This window comes from Eleginops maclovinus, chromosome 6, assembly GCF_036324505.1.
Source record: "Eleginops maclovinus isolate JMC-PN-2008 ecotype Puerto Natales chromosome 6, JC_Emac_rtc_rv5, whole genome shotgun sequence".
Classification (NCBI taxonomy): Eukaryota; Metazoa; Chordata; class Actinopteri; order Perciformes; family Eleginopidae; genus Eleginops; species Eleginops maclovinus.
In genome coordinates this window covers 22381110-22399557 of record NC_086354.1, presented here as the reverse complement: position 1 = coordinate 22399557, position 18448 = coordinate 22381110, and the positions used below count along the sequence as shown (strand labels likewise).

General features: G+C 40.7%; 1 protein-coding gene across 4 annotated transcripts in view; it reads right to left on the bottom strand.

The window, feature by feature from the left end:
• Positions 1 to 1313: 1313 nt before the first annotated feature.
• Positions 1314 to 18448, bottom strand: part of LOC134865780 (rho GTPase-activating protein 12-like) — a 46960-nt gene continuing 29825 nt past the window's right edge. For 2 of the 4 annotated variants that reach the window (XM_063885489.1, XM_063885490.1), the window contains exons 3-18: positions 12404 to 12673; positions 11130 to 11330; positions 10543 to 10623; positions 10232 to 10357; positions 9468 to 9542; positions 8722 to 8783; positions 8476 to 8557; positions 8089 to 8190; positions 7450 to 7548; positions 6680 to 6782; positions 6249 to 6368; positions 4989 to 5087; positions 4699 to 4776; positions 3844 to 3978; positions 3367 to 3472; positions 1314 to 3101 (exon numbers count right to left, since the gene is read on the bottom strand). In XM_063885489.1, coding sequence (XP_063741559.1) covers positions 2927 to 3101; positions 3367 to 3472; positions 3844 to 3978; positions 4699 to 4776; positions 4989 to 5087; positions 6249 to 6368; positions 6680 to 6782; positions 7450 to 7548; positions 8089 to 8190; positions 8476 to 8557; positions 8722 to 8783; positions 9468 to 9542; positions 10232 to 10357; positions 10543 to 10623; positions 11130 to 11330; positions 12404 to 12673 — 1914 coding nt within the window. In that variant the 3' untranslated portion in view covers positions 1314 to 2926. Of the gene's footprint in view, positions 3102 to 3366; positions 3473 to 3843; positions 3979 to 4698; positions 4777 to 4988; positions 5088 to 6248; positions 6369 to 6679; positions 6783 to 7449; positions 7549 to 8088; positions 8191 to 8475; positions 8558 to 8721; positions 8784 to 9467; positions 9543 to 10231; positions 10358 to 10542; positions 10629 to 11129; positions 11331 to 12403; positions 12674 to 18448 lie in introns of all 4 variants that reach the window. The other 2 variants (XM_063885491.1, XM_063885492.1) reach the window with 2 other exon arrangements.

The following is an 18448-nucleotide window of genomic DNA, read 5'->3' as shown; positions in this document are numbered from 1 at the left end:
ACCGCTGCCTCTTTCAGCACCTGCATTGCAAAAGTTGATGCCTTTAATGGGATTTTTTATTGGAATCGAACCGTGAAAATTGATCTGTAATTTAACTTTGAAGTTCAAGAGTTTTGATATATTTATGTTATTGCCATCTAGGTTGAGACTGTCACAGAAAACAAAGTAAAGCAGAAGTAAATGTACACCACTGACAACAATGCATATTTACTGTTAAGAGAATGGGTTTCCACAAGTATACATTTTGTAATATAGTTTAAATATAATATAATACTCACTTTCTTCAGAAAGCTGGTTCTGTAAGGATTGCAACGTAGTTTCATAGAGGAAGCAGTTGTAGTTGGGTAACGGTTAGCAGCCGTTAGCTACCAACGGTTAGCAGCCGTTAGCTAGAATGCTAATCCAACAGTTATCGATTGAGGTGAACAAAATCAATACAAAATGTAAAATAACCCACGTAGGTGTGGTCCAACCATAAACTTGTTATATTACAAATAGCACTTCATATTTTGGCAAACTTAAAAAATAGTTTGTCTTTCAAACTGGCTAACGAAGTAACCCAGTTAGCTTAACACTGGCAAATAAACTGCTTAAGCTAACCCTGGTAGCAACACTTTAACACTAGACATATCCGACACACCCACTGCTATTCAACAAACCATTAAAATTGTCAAAGACAAACGTTCCTAAGATCTCTTTTCTGTGGCTCAGAGGGAGAGAAACACCCCTCAAAAAGTGTATCATTAGCAGGAAGAGCATAGGTGTATGTGTTACCTTTATTTAGGCTGTAAGCACCTGTTTCAGGACCTTATTGTGCCCCAAGGCTATCTCAGACCTGTCTTTATGTCAAGTAACACATAATGTCATGTCATAAAAAGTGTGTTGTCAGCACCAAAAGCCCGCAGAAATATTAATGACCAAAATATAGACACGAGGGGACGTTTCTTACAGTTGAAGAAAATTGAGAAAAAATGTCATAAATAAATCTATTACATTGCATAATAAATCAGATATGTACGGAAGAGGATTAGGGACACATTTGTTCTGTCAATCATGTCCCTATGCTGACCTATTGACACATTTGTAATCTTGTATGTCCGTTATAAAATCCTAAAGCAAATCTATAAAATGTTTACTTTCTAAATCAATAGACAGTAGAGTTTGCACAAGTTTGACTTGTATGGTATGTTGTGACTTGTCCCTTATGGTTTATTTCAGGAGTCACCTCCTCGATCCTCACATTGAAATACATAGAGCTTCTGTAACGCAAATCTAAATGTTTGCATCAGTAAAAAAAAGAAACAGCAAATATGTCCTTTGGAAATATCTCTTATCAGAGGTCTTTATTCCAGTTTGGTAAAGCCAACAGTTACCCTCCAGAGTTACATTCAAACAATCTTTCATTTACCTGAACCACAGGTAAACCTCCACATCCCAGTTCATAACTTTATTCCTCTGGTCACAAAACAATCACAAAAATAGTGATTTCTCCCTCTTATAATATTCTTTAACATTCCAGGCATACATATTTATTTTCACTATTTGTACAATATATTGTCATTGCGTCCATTCATCCATCCACCCCACACCTTGATCCACATGCACACACATAAACACTGTACAGATTTATCAATGGAATCATGTTTCAAAGACTGTTTGCCTTAACATTTAATATCCATGAGTCAAGGAAAGACACAGCTGAGTACCATTTCTTTGTTTTTCAAGTTGTGGCTGCTGCAACATGATTTGTTCATAAAGCCAAATGGAGAAGGTGGCGTGCAGATATTACAGAGTGAAAACCTCTCATGTGTTCAGAGGACCCAGGTCCAGTATTACAGGAAGAGAAAAAAGGCAGAAGGGGAACGGAATATTTAAAGGAATGACCATTTTCCCACAAGAAAAAAAAGACAATTATTCACACCATGATATCTTGAATTCTTCGTCATAAGCTTACTATTTAAAACACTTCCACATAACCAGTCTCACGGATGGACAATGTAATGCTCAAAAGTGAAACTTTGATGTGTTTTATATTGTACGTTTTATTAAAAATGCATGCAATTTGGACAGGATAATTGAGCTTTACTGCACAAAATGTGTGAGGGTTTGTAAATAAAGGGTTTAAAATACATCTCAGTTTACTTCAATTCATCAAACGTTTTAAGAATTCTTCTTTCTAAAGAGCGATGAAAAAAAAAGCTAATTTTCTTAAAGAAATCAAGAAAACATGTGGAGAGTAATTTGATGGTCATTTTGACGGTGAAGCATTAAAATAAAAGGAAAGACACAGGGAGAACTGTATGGAAATGGCAGTAAATGTTCATATAATTCCTAAATAAAAGCGTTCCATATCATCCCTTTTTCTCCACGTTTCTTCTCTTAGTGTCTAAACGTCTAAAGCCAAGCACAGCAGTTTGGTTTCTTCTCTTTTTTCCCCCAATGTGGTTCTTAAAGGAGTGATGACAAGTTACACAATACAGTACAGTCTTCAACCTCCAATACTGACGCCTCCTAACTTCGAACCAACTTATTCTTTGCTTTGGTCTCTGTGCAGTAGAAGAGGCGTTTTTTGGCCCTGTATTAGGAATCCAGTGTCGGGACATTTGGACGTCATCTATTGCAGTAAAGTGGCACAAACGCAGCTGCAGGAGAAAATGAGATACTGAAAAGACTATACCTTTTTTTTGGTCGCTAGTTAGATACATCTATATTTAGGTTTATGACACATTTGCATGGCTTTGGTCCGGAGGTTGTACAAGAGGAGAAAGCCAGTGATGACAATTTGAGATGAAGAGAAGCTGCTTGAGCCCGGACCGAACCGATCCAAGCTAGGCTGTGTTTGGCAGGGCCACGCTGGGTTAGGAAGAGCTCTGCTGATGGGAGAATAAGAGAGGAAAACAAGAGGCTCATCCTCCAGCGTCTCTCTCTACCTGCCGAAAATGTTCTCGTACTCCAGCAGTATGAGCTCCACTATCTGGTTCTGGTACACCATGTGGACCGCGATGTTCCACGTCTCCTTTTCCGGGCGCAGCAGCGTGGGGCCGAACACGATGGCGACGCTCTGAGTGGTCATCCGGTTCTCCTCACCGTGGTCGATCACCCTGGAGAGGAGACACAGTGTCATATATAAATTGTATCGTGTATTTTTTAGAATCAGATATGTATGATGGTTCATTCGGACCGTTGTAGGTGAAATATACTGTATGCTTCAACCAAATTCGTTATGACAGACAGCTCAAAAGTATCTCAGGCAGCAGATGTCACCCGAAAGAGGCATCAACATGTGATTTGATAAGTAGGAATTATACACAGCCAGTGAAAGAACAGGAAACATAAATCATATAGTAGTAAGAGAGTGCTTCTCACTTCCTGAGGTGTTTGAAGAGAGTCTGCATGGTGTCGTGGTTGCAGACGGGCAGCTGTCTGACCAGATCTTTGATGGACTGAACTCGCTGCTTGTAGTCTGGAGACTCTGCACAACAGAAAACACAACATGTATCAAAGCGTTTCATCTGGGTTCATCAAAGAGTTTCATGCCTTCTTCTGACTACTTCTACACACACAACATAAGCAGATTGTTTTAGTTATTCCCAATAAAAGATGAACTATTTTAAAAGAATATTTCTAAAATAATCCTGTTGACATGCAGCCTTGGCATTGATCCTCTGTTGCCCTTTCTTGTCCAAAGAAAGCTGTTAAAATCTGAACAACATCAGCGTATCTGAAATAAATATTGAATCTTGATATGCTCAGTCGTGATACAGACAGTAGACTGACTTCGGAGTGCGAGTTAATGCATGACTGATTACAGATAGCGTTGGTACAGCTGTTTTTTCCACGTACTGATTGCGCTGACGAAGTCGTGGAAGAAAGCGTAGGTGAAGAGAGGCTCCGGCAGCTCTCTGAAGTACATCTTTAAAGCTCCAGTGATCACATGGAAGTCCTCCCACTTGCTGTCTGACAGGTTCACCTTCTCATCTGCAAACACAAATCCTTCACTGAGAGTGCCGTACACACAGACGTGGGTAAAGTCTTATGTAAGGAAAAGAAACAAGACATTTAAATAGGGATAAAGTGGAGGACGTATTTTGTAGGCCCCGGGAGTCAGCATTGGGTTTTAGCAGAAAATAAGCTCTGTGTCTAACACACCGTCATGATACTTACACGTGTTGTTCATCAGCGTCATGTCCACATATTAAAACCCCTTTCATAATTTCAGCAGAGGTAAAAAGTTAACGCTAGGCAATAAACTAATTCTATTTCCCACAGATTTTTTACTCCCTTCAATAACCCTAAATATAGTATTTAAAACTACAACAACTTGCACACACTATAATATCCTATGTTTATAGTTCATTTAGTAGGTTAGTTTATTATGTTGTTTTCTAAATTATTCAGTTTGTTTTTCTTTATTTTTGTTTCTTAATGATGTGCAATGTCTTTTTACATGCTGCTGTAACAACACTTTTTTCCCAAAAGCATACTTAATATAATCTGCACGGTGGTTGCATAAGTTCACGTCACCACCGCTAAGCTCAAACAGCTAATGTGGGTAAAGGAACAGGAAATGCTAAAATGCTAACACATTTCCGGGTTTCAGGTCTTGTTTTTTTATGTATAAGCAATTATTACGTGTGTTATTCTCATTCCTAACTTTGTCACCTTGTGTTTTCTTGTATATAACAAAGACAAACTTACCATGATTGATTGCAAAGCGTAGTTTCTGTATGATAGCCAGGTTCCCACTGACTCTATACAACCCGTCTACACACAGACCTGCAAAGGATCATGGGAGTAAAGCATTAATCAGTTCAGTAATCTAGATTATGTATATGGTTTGCTTTAATTAGCTTTAAGAGAATAGTGACTGTATGCCACTCTGAATGCGACTCTCCCCGTGTTATCATGAAGTAGTGTACCCCACCCTTCTTTATGACAGAAACTAAAGTAACTGAGGTCAAAGGTCAAGGTAAATGAGTGAAACCCACCATTGTTCTCCACGTGGTCGATGCACATCTTGACAAAGATTGGCACAGTGGCGTTCTCTCTCTGACACAGACTGGACAGAGTGCAGCCGAACACCTGATCTGAAGACAGGGAAAGACAACCAGCGTCATCACAACAGTCCAGAGTCCGCGCTTAGTGTTCGCTTAATCAGATCGAGGAGCCTCTGGTGCAGATAGAGGAAAGTCACATAGTGTGAGTTCTGTCAGCCTAAGACTTCACGCAACAAATATAAGAATGGAATAGAATATTATGACTCTAAACATTGACTTTTCCCGATTCAAGTAGACCTACTGGCTCAATGGAGGACACATTCAATAAAAGTATACAGGATTGGTATGTGTAGTACTGAAAAAGGTCTTAGTAAAACATCTGGTGATCCAATTTGTAAATCTGTTAACTGTTAATACCTGAAAAGGTTATTATTATTTATTTACAGTCAGGTCTTTCTAATAAATTTCCCCTGCACAAAATGTTTTTCTCCCCAACTGTCTTTTTCACAGATGAAACAAAAGTTGGCTAAATTCTTCTCTGCATAAACAGAGGAAAGAAAACCATTTACTTCAAAGTTGGATTAACAAAAAAACAATACTCCATTGCCCCTCAGGGCTTCCGTAGTTGAGTGTATAACAGAGGTCAAGAAACCATTGATATAGACATGAAAACAGCAGCAGAAAAGGAAATGTGAAGGAGAAATAAGTTTCTTCTGCAGTTTAGTTTTACGTTAGGTAATTATACTTGCTGCAACTCTCCCTTCTTTTAAATCAGGACTAAAGACTTCTTTTTTTTTGTCGCTGCTTTCTAATAAATCAAATAACTCTTCATATCTTACACTGTAACTTTTATAATTGTAGCTCATTTTTACATTTCTTATCTTACTCTATTTTAGCTTGTTTTAATGTGTTGTCTCCTGCCTTTTTAATTAGTCTTGTACTTTAATGTTCTTTTATAATCTGTCTCTGTTGCTCTATATCTTAGTGCTTTGATGTTTTATGTTCAGCAAAAGTAAAAGCTTTGGATCGCCTAACGTTTCAAATGCGCTACAGAAATACACTTGCCTTGTTTTTTAGTTTAGCTTTTCTAAAAACCAGGCAGCATCAGAATACTTCCTAAATATTGCACGAACACGTATTCATTTCTCCAACGAATTAGTCCATAATATCTCAGGAATCCAAAGATTGAACCCTGTTTTTTACAATGTGCAAATAAATACGACACAGATAAAACTCCTGGCTCTCCGGTACCTTCTATGTATCCCTTGTCTCTGACGGCCTGCAGAGTGGGCCGGCGGGTCAGGAACTTCTTCAGCTTGTGTCTCGTCTTCTTGTTGTCCGAGGCGTCCAAGCTGGGGGACGTCTTCATGGCTGCAGAGGACAGATGGGTGAGGACGGCGTTATCCACCACGCGTCTCAATACACTGATCGGCATGACGGGCAGAGGAGGTTTGGAGGAAATAAAACTGATATGCACTCGTTTTATAAGGGCAACTAATCACGTGATGGATGACTCTCTGAGGTTTCATTTTCTGTGTTGCATAATGTGTGTACCAAGTCCTGCTGTCATATTCAACTCCATTTGTTTGGTTTTATTGACACACGTATACTTTGTGATGTATTTTTCATTTTGGAATACAGCAAACATGTGTTTGTACATGTGTTTGAAACATTAGACAGACCTCTGCCTTTCTTTGAGTCTCTCTGTTCTCTGTCCTTGTCGTGTTTCTCCGCACCAGGCGACTCGGGCATGTCTTCTTCAATGGCCTCATCAGACTCCCAAGCCTGAAACACACACACATATGACCCACACACACACAGAATAAGATACAGGTTGTAAAAACTTCTACCTAGTGCACCTTTGGACTCTCAAGGCAGCAAACAGATCAACAAACCTGATCTGTTGATTAAAAGGGAAATGAACTAGTCTATTGTTTCTGCTGTTTCTTTAATGTTATTTCTATTTAAATTCAGTTTAAAATTATGATAATTAGTTAAGTTGCTTTCCCTAGCTTAGCTTGAGTGTTTAAGAAGGTTGTTTGAAAAAAACTAAATGAATAAATACCCAAACATAACCATTGATTCATTACCCTGCAATAATATTCACTTGAATCAGAGCCCAGTGTTCCCAGAGTAGGCAAAATCGTGGTGCTTTTTATTACTTAAATAGTAGTGGAGAAAATAGTTTTGGGTGGCTTGTGATAATTCTGGCTACTCTATGTAACATTAAGGAGGTCATTTAAGCCATATTTATTAAATGCACCCTCCTGTCATCCCAGTCATTTCACTGACACGCATTGACCGGTGATGGTCGTCCAAATTAATTCCATTTCAGTTATTAACAACTAAATTGAAACAACATGTTACATTTATGATTGTTTTGTATTGTTTTATGATAGATAATGTGAGTATATGACGCGTTTTGGAACCGTTTGGAGGTGATGGGGCTCACATGGGTGCTGATGGTGTCCTGCAGCGCTTGGTACCATTCGTTGACGAGCCCGTCGTTATCTGACTGGATCAGAAGCTCGGTGCCCTGCCGAGTCTTCACCTGCAGCACGGAGAGACGCAGAGTCAGAAGTAAAACATTATTAACTAGGTTCGTTTGCATTTATTCAAACAGTCTTCATGGTTTTCTCATGTTCTCTGTAAATCTGTTAAATGAATTCCACTTAAAGGGATGTCACAGTTGTACCATGCTGTTTCATCTACTACACCTTACGGTTTCTATTTTCAGATCAATTCATTAATCAATTAACTAATTAGATTAGCATTTAATGGGAACTTTTCTTTGGCACTTGCGTATAAGACAACTCGCAATATTCACAAGAATACATGATAGTTAAGAATCTTAAAGTCTTAAAGTTATAAGGAGATGAATTTGTTTATTCAACTGTCATTTAAGTCCATCGACACATCACAGCAATGCATGAAGCCAAGATGTAATTAACAATAAATAAAGGAATGAATATTAGACGGCAAAATGTCTTTGTGCTTGGGAAGAGGCCAAGGGGAAACACATTTTCTGAGACCTTTCAGTGCTTTTTTAATGATACATAATATCAAAAACAACCGAGTGAAATTCCCCCACCTCCATAACGTGCTTCTTGCTGGATTTGTCCTTAGAGGCCCACTCCACCGAGCCGCCCCTTAGGTCCACAGTGAACTCTGGCTTAGACTGACCGCCTCCGAACTGAACAGAGAGGAAACAAATAAAGAGAGAGAGTTCATATGAACAACTTCAGACTTCAGCTCGCTGTATAGACGAGGAACAATACTCCGTGTTGATCGTGAATAACATACAAAGAATTAGATTTAAGGTTTGCTACTGTGATGTAAGAGACACTTCAGACTTATAACGACTTGTTATCGTATCGTAAGTACAGTCTCCCCTCATTAGCCCTCTGAGTTTCCTGTGACTATTACTCTAGAAAACATTGTGGCTGTGTTGTAGATGTAAGAGCTTGCTGTCACTGACCCAGCTGGTCCCGCCTGCTTGGTTTTTGGTGAACAGCAGCGAGGATCCTTGCAGCACCGTCCAAGAGGAGGTCCAGTTCTTCCTGCAACACAGAGTTCAGAAAATACAAAGACCTTCTCACTATATACACTTACAAATACTCCATAGGGCTTGTGTAGCTAAATATCTTCACAGATGTCCTTTTAAAACTCTACATTAACACAGCAAAATGTCCAAATTGGTGTGGTTTCAGTCTGGGATACTCACCGTACTTTCTTGCCGTGCTCGGTGATCTTTGTCACATTCAGAAGGCCGCACTTTTCAGAGGGCTGGAGAGAAGGAAAAACATGAAGACACACACACACACATCAATCCCTGTTGTATAGGATGACAGGAGAGAAAGATGGGAAACAATAAGAGGGTCACTCCATTGTAAGACACCATCAGCAGCACACAGAGAACCCACCACCGGAACAATCCCAGCTTTCAGCCTGAAGGAAAAACATTATTCCACCTCCAAAAAGACGCGTGATTCAACACTGAAGAGTGAAATCAGATTAAAGGATTATTTACTAAACAGCATGAACCGGCCATATTTAGTTCCAGATGTTACCACACAGGGCGATTATTGGGGAAACACAACGGATCACACAACCAGAAACCAACCCAACAACGTATCAAACCAAGCAACTCCTCCTTGGTGATGATTTTCCTGCTGATTGACTGATCAATTAATCTTCTAAGGATGGCAGCTTTCTTGCTTATTAACAGGGAATCTACACAGGATCAAATTCAAATTGACTTGCTTCGTGTCCTTTTGCTGTACATCGTCACTGCAACACATATCAGAATGCATGTATTGTTTACTGGGACACAATCCTTTCTTTATTTAATTCCAGGTTTGCTATACCTGTGCAGAAACCCTGCAATAAGCTGCAACGTGTGATACCACCAGGGTTAAGTGAACCCCCTGCAGGGCGGGTGAGGAGGTGAGGTGAGGGGTGAGTACTAACAGAGGCAGGGGGCTTGGGAGACGAAGGGCAGGAGTCAGATTCGGGAGAGGAGGGCTTTGGGTTCAGAAGAGCATCCTAGTGAAGAGAAAGGGACAAAAAAAACACACACTGTCACATGGGCTAACAACAGGAGGCTAACGAGAGGTTAAGAAGACACAAACAGCTCAACGAGTGCGAGGGCAATTAGAGGGAGATTATGATTCTGCAAAGTGAGTACCTGAGAGATGTCCAGGAGGCACGGGTGGATTATTAATTAGACGTGGAGGCAGGGATTTATCACAGTGGCCATGCTGCTAGAAACTACTTCATCTTCAGCATTTTTTATTTTAGAGACAAATCATTTCTGTGCCGTTGTGGGCGATGATTGAATATTCAGTTTCTTTGTGAAATGATTCAAATCAACTCAAGTGAATCAGGCCAAAAACGATTGGACATGAAGATGGGGATAATGACTCCTGCTGTGTGATTGTTATCATGCATGCTGATCGTCTGCTTGGATTCAAGGACACTGATTGGTCGGTTGACAGGCTACTGACTTGGTGTTTGTACTGGTGTTGGCGGGCAGAGCCTGTGCGGAAACGCCGGGTTTTTATCAGCCGCTGCAAAGCAACCAGTCTACAGCTGAGACTCGGGAGTGATGTAATAATGCACCTCACCAGTGAACAAGTACACCCTTTATCAGAACAGTCCATACACAAGCATGGAATGAGTGCTGAACCTTTGCTAGAAGTGAAATTGAATATTAATCCGTTTTGGTGTCGGACCTTGTCGTTGGGGTCTTGGACGTAGGCGCTGTGTCTCCACTTGGTGAGGACGATGGGCTCAACGCTTCTCCGGTCCAGACTCCGACTCTTCGGAGCGTCTCCAGGTGGGGGAAGGGAGTGCTTGTACTGCAGGGAGGAAACAGGCCATCATACTGTGTTTATATACCGGTACTTTAACTTCTACTAAATGTATATCAGGACTCTTTAAAAGGATCTGTACCAAACAAATACATTTTGTTAAGTCTATAGAAAACGATTTGTAAGCCGGGACTAACATTTAATAATCTGAAGTGATTGTGACAGAACCTTACCTTCGGCAGCTCCCATTCTGACCTTGATCCGTCCGCGCTGTAGTAATACGGCCTGCCCTGCTCATCAACGTGTTTTAACCACTGGGGTGAACACAGACGGAGAAAACACACAACATACGTGTAAGTCCTGAAGTATTGTGCAAAAACATCTGCCCTACAGACAAACATAGACATTTTAAAGTGATTTTCATAATGCAAAAGAAAAAGTACCTATAATAAGAAGTCCATGTTTATTTATTAGTTGAATTCTTTTTTGTATTAGCTACAAATCTTAATCTGCTAAATCACAAAAGCTATCAGATAAATGTAGAGGAGTCCAAAGTACAATATTGGCTTTGAGTGAAAGTGAAAATACTCAGTACCTCCATATTGTACGTATGTGCAGAACTTGAGTAAATGTTCTTAGCTACTTTCAGCCACTGTTTGGGGAAAATTGCAGAAACAGTTTTTTATATTAACCCCTTCTCTTGTAGTTGGATTCATTCTTGTTATAATATGAGGACATTTTAGTGTAAAGAACCAGGAACCCGCCTCCACCAGCACTCCCAGAGACCACCACAGTGAAGACACCCTCATGCATACGGTACCTTCTCGTTGGTATGGTCGCTGATGTACAGCGTGTGGCCGTGCTCATCCATCTCCTCTGACCAACCACGCGGCGGTGAGCCATATTGACTGTCTGATTGGCTAGAGTAGGTACTGAAGTCTTCCGACGACAGAGGCTGCAGCCGACCGATGGAGAGCGAGAGGAAGGGAAGGAAAGATGGCGAGAGCGAGAGGGGAGTGGTCTACCATCAGTGCAGAGAGAGGAGAGAAGAGAGGAAGTCTTTCACCAGGGAGGAACAGAGGAGAGAAGACAGCCATGCACCCACATCCCATAAATCAGAAAGTCCCCAACACCACTTTATTAGAACCCAGAGAATCAGATCTAAAAGCTAAGAATCACTCTTTGACATGTGGTGCAGATCTGAGGCTGGTTTTGTGACACAGAATAATAAAGCAACAGAGGCAGCCTCCTGCCTGTAGGTGGCAGTGTGGTACAGCCATCTAATTAGCTCTAAATCAGAGTCCCAGATGTATGGGAGTTCATGAAAGGAAACTGGAAGTGTGTGTGTGTGAGAGTTCTTGTAATTCTATACTTGTGAGAACCTGTTTGAGTTCAGAGTGACATCATCTTTGGACATTTTCATTCATTTAGGGGTTGGGAAAAAAAGAATGAGTGGATTCAATCTAAAAAATGTGATTTGTTATAAACCTTCACCCAGACCAGAGCGGAGATCTTTGTCACGAAAACTAAATGAATCCCAGCTGCTTTGTGCAGGGATTCTCAAGGTGTTTAACAAATGACAAGGTTACGAGAGCTTTGCACACTCTTATCTCCACATTTCTCAGATTCCTGCATCCTCTACTGTTGGTGTTTGCACACGAGAAACGAGAGTACCTGTATGTTATCTCTAAAAACAATATTTGAAACTTTTTATCTTTATCGTTTTAATACCTGCATCATTATAAGCCCCCACTAGAGCCGGGAGATATGGAGCATCAAATCCGTATATCTGAATGAGTTTGACAATAAATCTTAATATTGATATTGTAGAGTTGATTTGTGTTGCTTCCATATTCAGCATCAAGTTTTTGATACATAATCTGTGCTTATGGACGTAATGAATAAATGGGTGAATGCAAATATTAGGGTCGCGTTCAGAAAATACAAATACTTAACTATATTGCAGCCTTTGAAATGCGGAAATGACAACTTACCTTACCTCAGATATTATGACGTGTGTGCGTGTGTGTGTGTGTGTGTGTGTGTGTGTGTGTGTGTGTGTGTGTGTGTGTGTGCGTCTAAGTGTTTCTGTACCTCAGAGCTCTCTCCGGCGCTCTGGCTCTCTCCTCTGGAGCTCCCGGTGCTCGGCTCCCTGGCCCGGGGGGGCTTCCAGGTCCTCTCCTGGGTGGAGCGGTTGTAGTAGTAGTGGCGGCCGTTCTGGTCCCTGTAGGTCTCCCAGTCGCCCAGCACGTGGAGGGGGGAGCTGGAGGGGGCGGGGGGGAGGCTGCTCTGGGTGATCTTCAGCTCCTGCAGGTTGGTGTAGATTGGAGACTCGGAGCAGCCGTGGCCTGACGAGGAAACCGTCTGATGATAGGGGGGGAGAGACAGAAAAGGAAGAGGAGCTGTGAGTGGATTTCAGTCTGTTATATAATCAGGGAAAAGCTCCTCGACTGAAAGAGAAATTCACAGCTTTCAGGGTGTGATTCAACAGCTGCTCATCAGAAAGATAAACCACAGTGGGGATGTTTAGAAAGTTTAAATTGCACAGTTTTTTTTCTGTAGCAGCCAGTAATAACTCAAGTAAATTGTGAAAAACGAAAAGTATTTGTTGCATGTTGGTAGTGTTATTGCACAACGTGCATAAACCAGGCATAAAACACTTCAATCCATCCCCTGATCTTAAGGTTTCAAGGTTTCAAGGTTTAAGGTTTCAACCTTGATCTTTGCAGTGTTTCCCGTGTTTTTAAAGCTGACACAAGCACTGTTGACCACGGATGAGCCGAGCCTTGAAGGAAGGCGATACGGACGAGGACAGGGAAGGAAGTTGTATAACAGAGTGGCACTGACCGAAGTCAGGTAGAAAACAGGAAGTGAAACTGAGTATCAAGAGGGTTTAGTAGGACTGTTTGTCCAGGCTAATCCCTGCAGCTGTGAGAAAAGCGCTGTGGAAACAGACAGGAAGTGGTCTGTTCAATACACACCACTCCTCTTTCAATGGGGCCTGGCTTTATCATATGTTCTTAATGCTGTACACAAATGATTCTTTGCAAATATGCAATTATGAACTAAAATGTGTTTACCCCGAAACAGAATTCATACATGAAGACCAAGAGTTCACGTACAACACAACAAAATAATCCCCACAGTTTTCTTGAGACCACCTTCTTTGATAAATCGCTGAATGATTTGGCAAGTAAGAAATCACAATTTTTAAAAGCCTATGCACACATCCTTAAACGTTACTGGTATAAAACAAGACAAATCTAAGTTATATTCCATTAGAGAAGCTCGTAGCATCAAATGATTTGACATTTTGATCCATTTTCACTTGAAAATGGAACAAAATGTCAAATCATTTTCAAAATTGATGCCAATGAAACAATCTTTCTGTAAATTGAGTGCCTCCATAAAATACACTAGTATCACCTTTAATGAATGGCATAACAATTTGGATAAAAGTAAATATCTTTAATATAAATTGACAGCAAACTATTTCTTATTTTTCATCATTACCTTTTAGAAAAAATGAATTATATGTCAAATTTAGAAGAAAAATCTTCCCATTGCTCTTTGAATATGCTGTCACTTTGGCAGGTGACAGGGAAAGATGATGCATGTGAGAATGAATTGCAATGCTATTGGTTTAAAAGTTCCTGTCTCCAGTGGAGCAGCAGGCGTAGTAAATCCAGCGTGCAGCCTCTAATGACGGAGCGTCCTTCTTCAGAAACCCCCGACGCGAGACGGATCCAGTCAACGGGCCGCGGCTCGTCATGATTATTTCATGCTGCCCTCACAAAGACGCTGCCTCTCTGCACAACGGCAGGGCAGAGAGCCATAAATAATGCCAGCGCCCCGAGGCTCCTAACACCGGCTCTGTGATGTTTTTATTACACGGGGATCAATAGGGATGAAATATGCAGGAGGCGAGCAAACAGCTGGAGGTGCACGGGAGAATCCTATATTCAGTCGACCCCAGGAAGACGTTTGCTGCTAAAAACAGCCTCACAACATAAAGGTGGAAAGTGAACGAGATTACATTTTATTGGTTTAGTTATTTTAAGCAGGATCTGTAACAAATAAGGATTTTCAAGAGTATAGATTACCGTTTTTGGACCTTGACTTTTCTGCAGCTCCACAACACTTTATTCAGAAAAATGTCACATATTTTGTCTTGACCAAATCACTTTCTGCCATTTGGATATTGCATGAACACATACATCACAATCATTTCTTATACTTTAAAAGATGTAAGAAGCCAGCATTTGACAGAAAGTCAGGGCCAAAACCAAGAAACTTTCTTTGCAAGTTAGACCATCGAACCATTAACCAAACTTGCAAAATAATGACTGCTTTTACCAGAAACGCTTTGCAACACTATCGTGCAAATCTGTGAAGCAAGTCGCAGCTTCAAAGTGAATCTCAATAATTGAAAAAAGTAGAGATATTACCTCTGGTGGGGAGCAACTAATAAACACATCATCTTCTTCATGAAGTGCGATTGCCCGAAAAAAGCTTCTCCTCAGTCGGATTATTGCCATCGCCCCTGCTTAATCTGTTCCTGCATGCGGTGCTCAGTGATGTCTTCCTGGATAATGCCGAGTGAACATGTGATTTAGTGCAAGGGTCTGTCAAAGGGGAAGTCCTGGTAGTCAATCAACCGTTAGAAAAGCCAGTTGGGTAGTATCGCACTTCATTGGTGACCACAAACGCACACTTTGCTCCTGCCTCTGAAATCAAACTTCACTTATGTGGTAGAAACTGCCATAAACTATTCCCTGGCAGTGTACTGTAAAGCAAACAATATTTCACCTAAATACTTTTATATTTTCTATTGTTCTTTAAGCAACTGATGGCTAGTTTAATATTCAAACTCTTAATTTGTAGAATAACTAGTTACTAACGTCGTAAAATACTGTATTTTTGTGGAGTTAAGTATAAAGCATCAGTAAAGAAATGGCTCAGGTAAAGTACGAGTACAATACTTTATATACTCAGTTACACCGCTGGGTTAGGAATGACCTGAGGTACAGACACAGCTGGATGTAAAAAGCAAAGCTGTGTTTGTGGCGATTAAATAAATGACTTTTAATTCTGTTGTTTTGTTTTGTTTTCCTTTGGTTTTGTGTAATTTAGCTGGGGAAAAATTACAAAAGATAGATCACTGCTTACATAGCCCTGATGGTCATTGTTGTTATTGTGATGGGAATATGTGACACCAAGTAAAGAATTCAAACAAATATATATAAATGACTTACATCCTCAAAGTGCAACTCGAGAGCAAATTCAAGAAGACACAGATGTTGGAAATGTTCAATATAATTTGCTAACCCTAACCCTTCTTTATAGACCACACGTTTGTATGATGAGCTTGATGCAAAGCTAAAAGTTCTTCTAATAATTGGTCTCAAATGAAAGCCCTCATTATGTAACTACAGACTGTACGGTCCAGGGAGGCTCATTAAAAATGCACCGGGTGTCTCCTGGACTCCATTATCTGCTGAGAGCGGGCTGACCACATAATCAATACACAGCTCTCAAACCTCCGGACCACGGTAAGAGGTTGACCTCTAACATCACAGGAGCGGCTATCTGTAGAAGTACAAAGCGCTTCAGTCGAGGTGTACAAGTGTTATTATGAGCTGAGAGCTGGGAAGAGTCGATTCAAGGTAACTTCAGGGTTTGTAAAATGAAGATCTTTAGCAGGTTTGTTGGCTGATAATGTTAAGTTAAATATTAAGTTAGACACCTGAAACATTCAGCAGTATAAAATAAATGTGTTGTACATCTCTGCTGTCTTAAACTAAATCTAGTTATTATTCTATATCAATCTTATTCTGATTTATTTAGTTTTTTATTTTATTTCTGATGGATTTTTATGATATTTAAAGGTAATTTAATTATATTTTCCTTTTTAATGATTTCTTTAGTACTTTAAATGACCTTATTGTTAAATTGTGCTACATCAAGTTGGTTTGCCTTGTGTTTCTTGGCTGACAAATACTGACTGAATACTGAATTAAGTGGCTACCATTTTGAAAATCAGTGATTTTTTAAATTAAATAATCAAGACAAAAATGTTAAATATTCTCAGTTTGAATATTCAGAAATAAAGAGGAATGCCTCTATCCATTAGAAATGAACACGTGTTGGGTTTTGGACTGTCATTTTAACAAATGATGTAATTTAAATATATAACTTTGGCCTCTTTCAAGCGTTATTTTGGCATCTTGTTGTAGTTCCTCCTCCAATTAAATGTATCCGACCCGTTACAGTCCCAGTAAGCCTCAATCCCAGCAGAAGCCAACTGCATCCACAACACCTGCTGTACAGTCTGCAGTCAGAAGAGTGTGAGGTGCTCTCCACTGCAGCAGATATAAGCTGCTCTGATTGCATCTCCGCTCACTCCAAATTTCCTATTCCAAGCCGGAGCAGGAGTTAATGAGCAGAGAATAAGGAGGAAGGCAGAGTGTCGCTGGCAGCTGCAGATAGGAGACCTGCAGAGTTTATCTAAGCCCCCTGCAGCTCTGCGGAGGAATAATAATCAACTGTCCACTGTTCTTCAGATAAACCACATCCAGCCACAGAGGCTGCAGGCAGTGAACGCATCACGGCTAATATTAGACGGGAATTGCTGCAGATGCTCACATAGTTTATATTTAGGCTGGTCTGGTGTGATATTCAGAACACCGTGTTCATTTCAGTATGCTAAGCTGTTGTCCTGATTCACATAAAGTTGGAGGAAAGTGCTGGGTCCCTCTGACTGTTTCATTTCAGATGTGGTTTCAGTGGAACTTGGTCTTAAGATAATAGTTTAAACACAGTATAAGACAGTGATGATTTGAGTTGGAGAAAAGCTACATATCTCTCAACTGTGTAGCTTTAGTAGTTACACTGCAAACAAATGACTTAAATGGGTCAATGGATAAACAAACTGATTGGAAAAAAGCATTAAAGTAGAAACCTGACATAACTGGTATACATTTTTTTGACTAACGGCCCGTCCACACGGTTCCGTTGTGTTGACGCTTGACGCACCTTCCCACCCACTTTGAATGGGTTGACGTCAAGCTTTGTCGAACTGCATTGTGGTCCCGTTGCTTCGCTTTGGCTACGTTGCTCGCGGTGAAAGTCGAGAAAAGTTCAATTTTCAAGCCCAAGCCAATCAAATTTGAACTTGAGGTCTTTCACCAGGGGCGATGTGATAGCATAAATCATGAGAGGTCTATCTTCTTCATAAGCCTCGCCTTCTGCCACGCCGCTTCATCCACCTTTGTTTTTCTTGTAGTCTGTCTGTAGAAATGTTCTGCTTTACTATTGAATTAGTTGAATAGAAGAAGAAAGAAAGCGCTTCACTGGAAAGGGTAGTGAATAGATCATGCACATCATGTTTACCGTAGACTTTCTTACAATCAAAACAAACTGCCTTTATTTCAGAAGCATGCAACCTGTCGTCTTCAGCCAAAACCAAACCAGTACAACTATTTCAAAACCAAACCAGTACAACTATTTCAACACCAAACCAGTACAACTATTTCAAAACCAAACCAGTACAACTATTTCAACACCAAACCAGTACAACTATTTCAACACCAAAAACAGTGTTAGATTAAGAACAAGGTTTTTGTTCTCTAGACATTATAACTCAGAGGTCAGAGTGTAACCAGAAGAGCAGGCAACATCACCCTTTAGGTGGCAGACTGACAAAGTTTCTCATTTCCCTAGTAGAGGAGGAGGAGGAGGAGGAGGAGGAAGAGGAGGAGGAAGAGCTGCTCCACATTTTCACCTCCTCTCTCCCCTCCCCTCTCTGTGTGACACAGTCGAACCTGCTCTGCTGCATACCTGCAGTGCAGTGCAAACACACACACACACACACACACACACACACACACACACACACACACACACACACACACACACACACACACACACACACACACACACACACACACACACACACACACACACACACACACACACACACACACACACACACACACACACACACACACACACACACACACACACACACACACACACACTCTCATGAAACACACAACAACTGTTCTACTTCCTCTTCCACTCAGGCTGTAGTTTGGGGCAGAGTGCCGCTGCAGCGCTGCACGTGTTACTGAGAGGCTA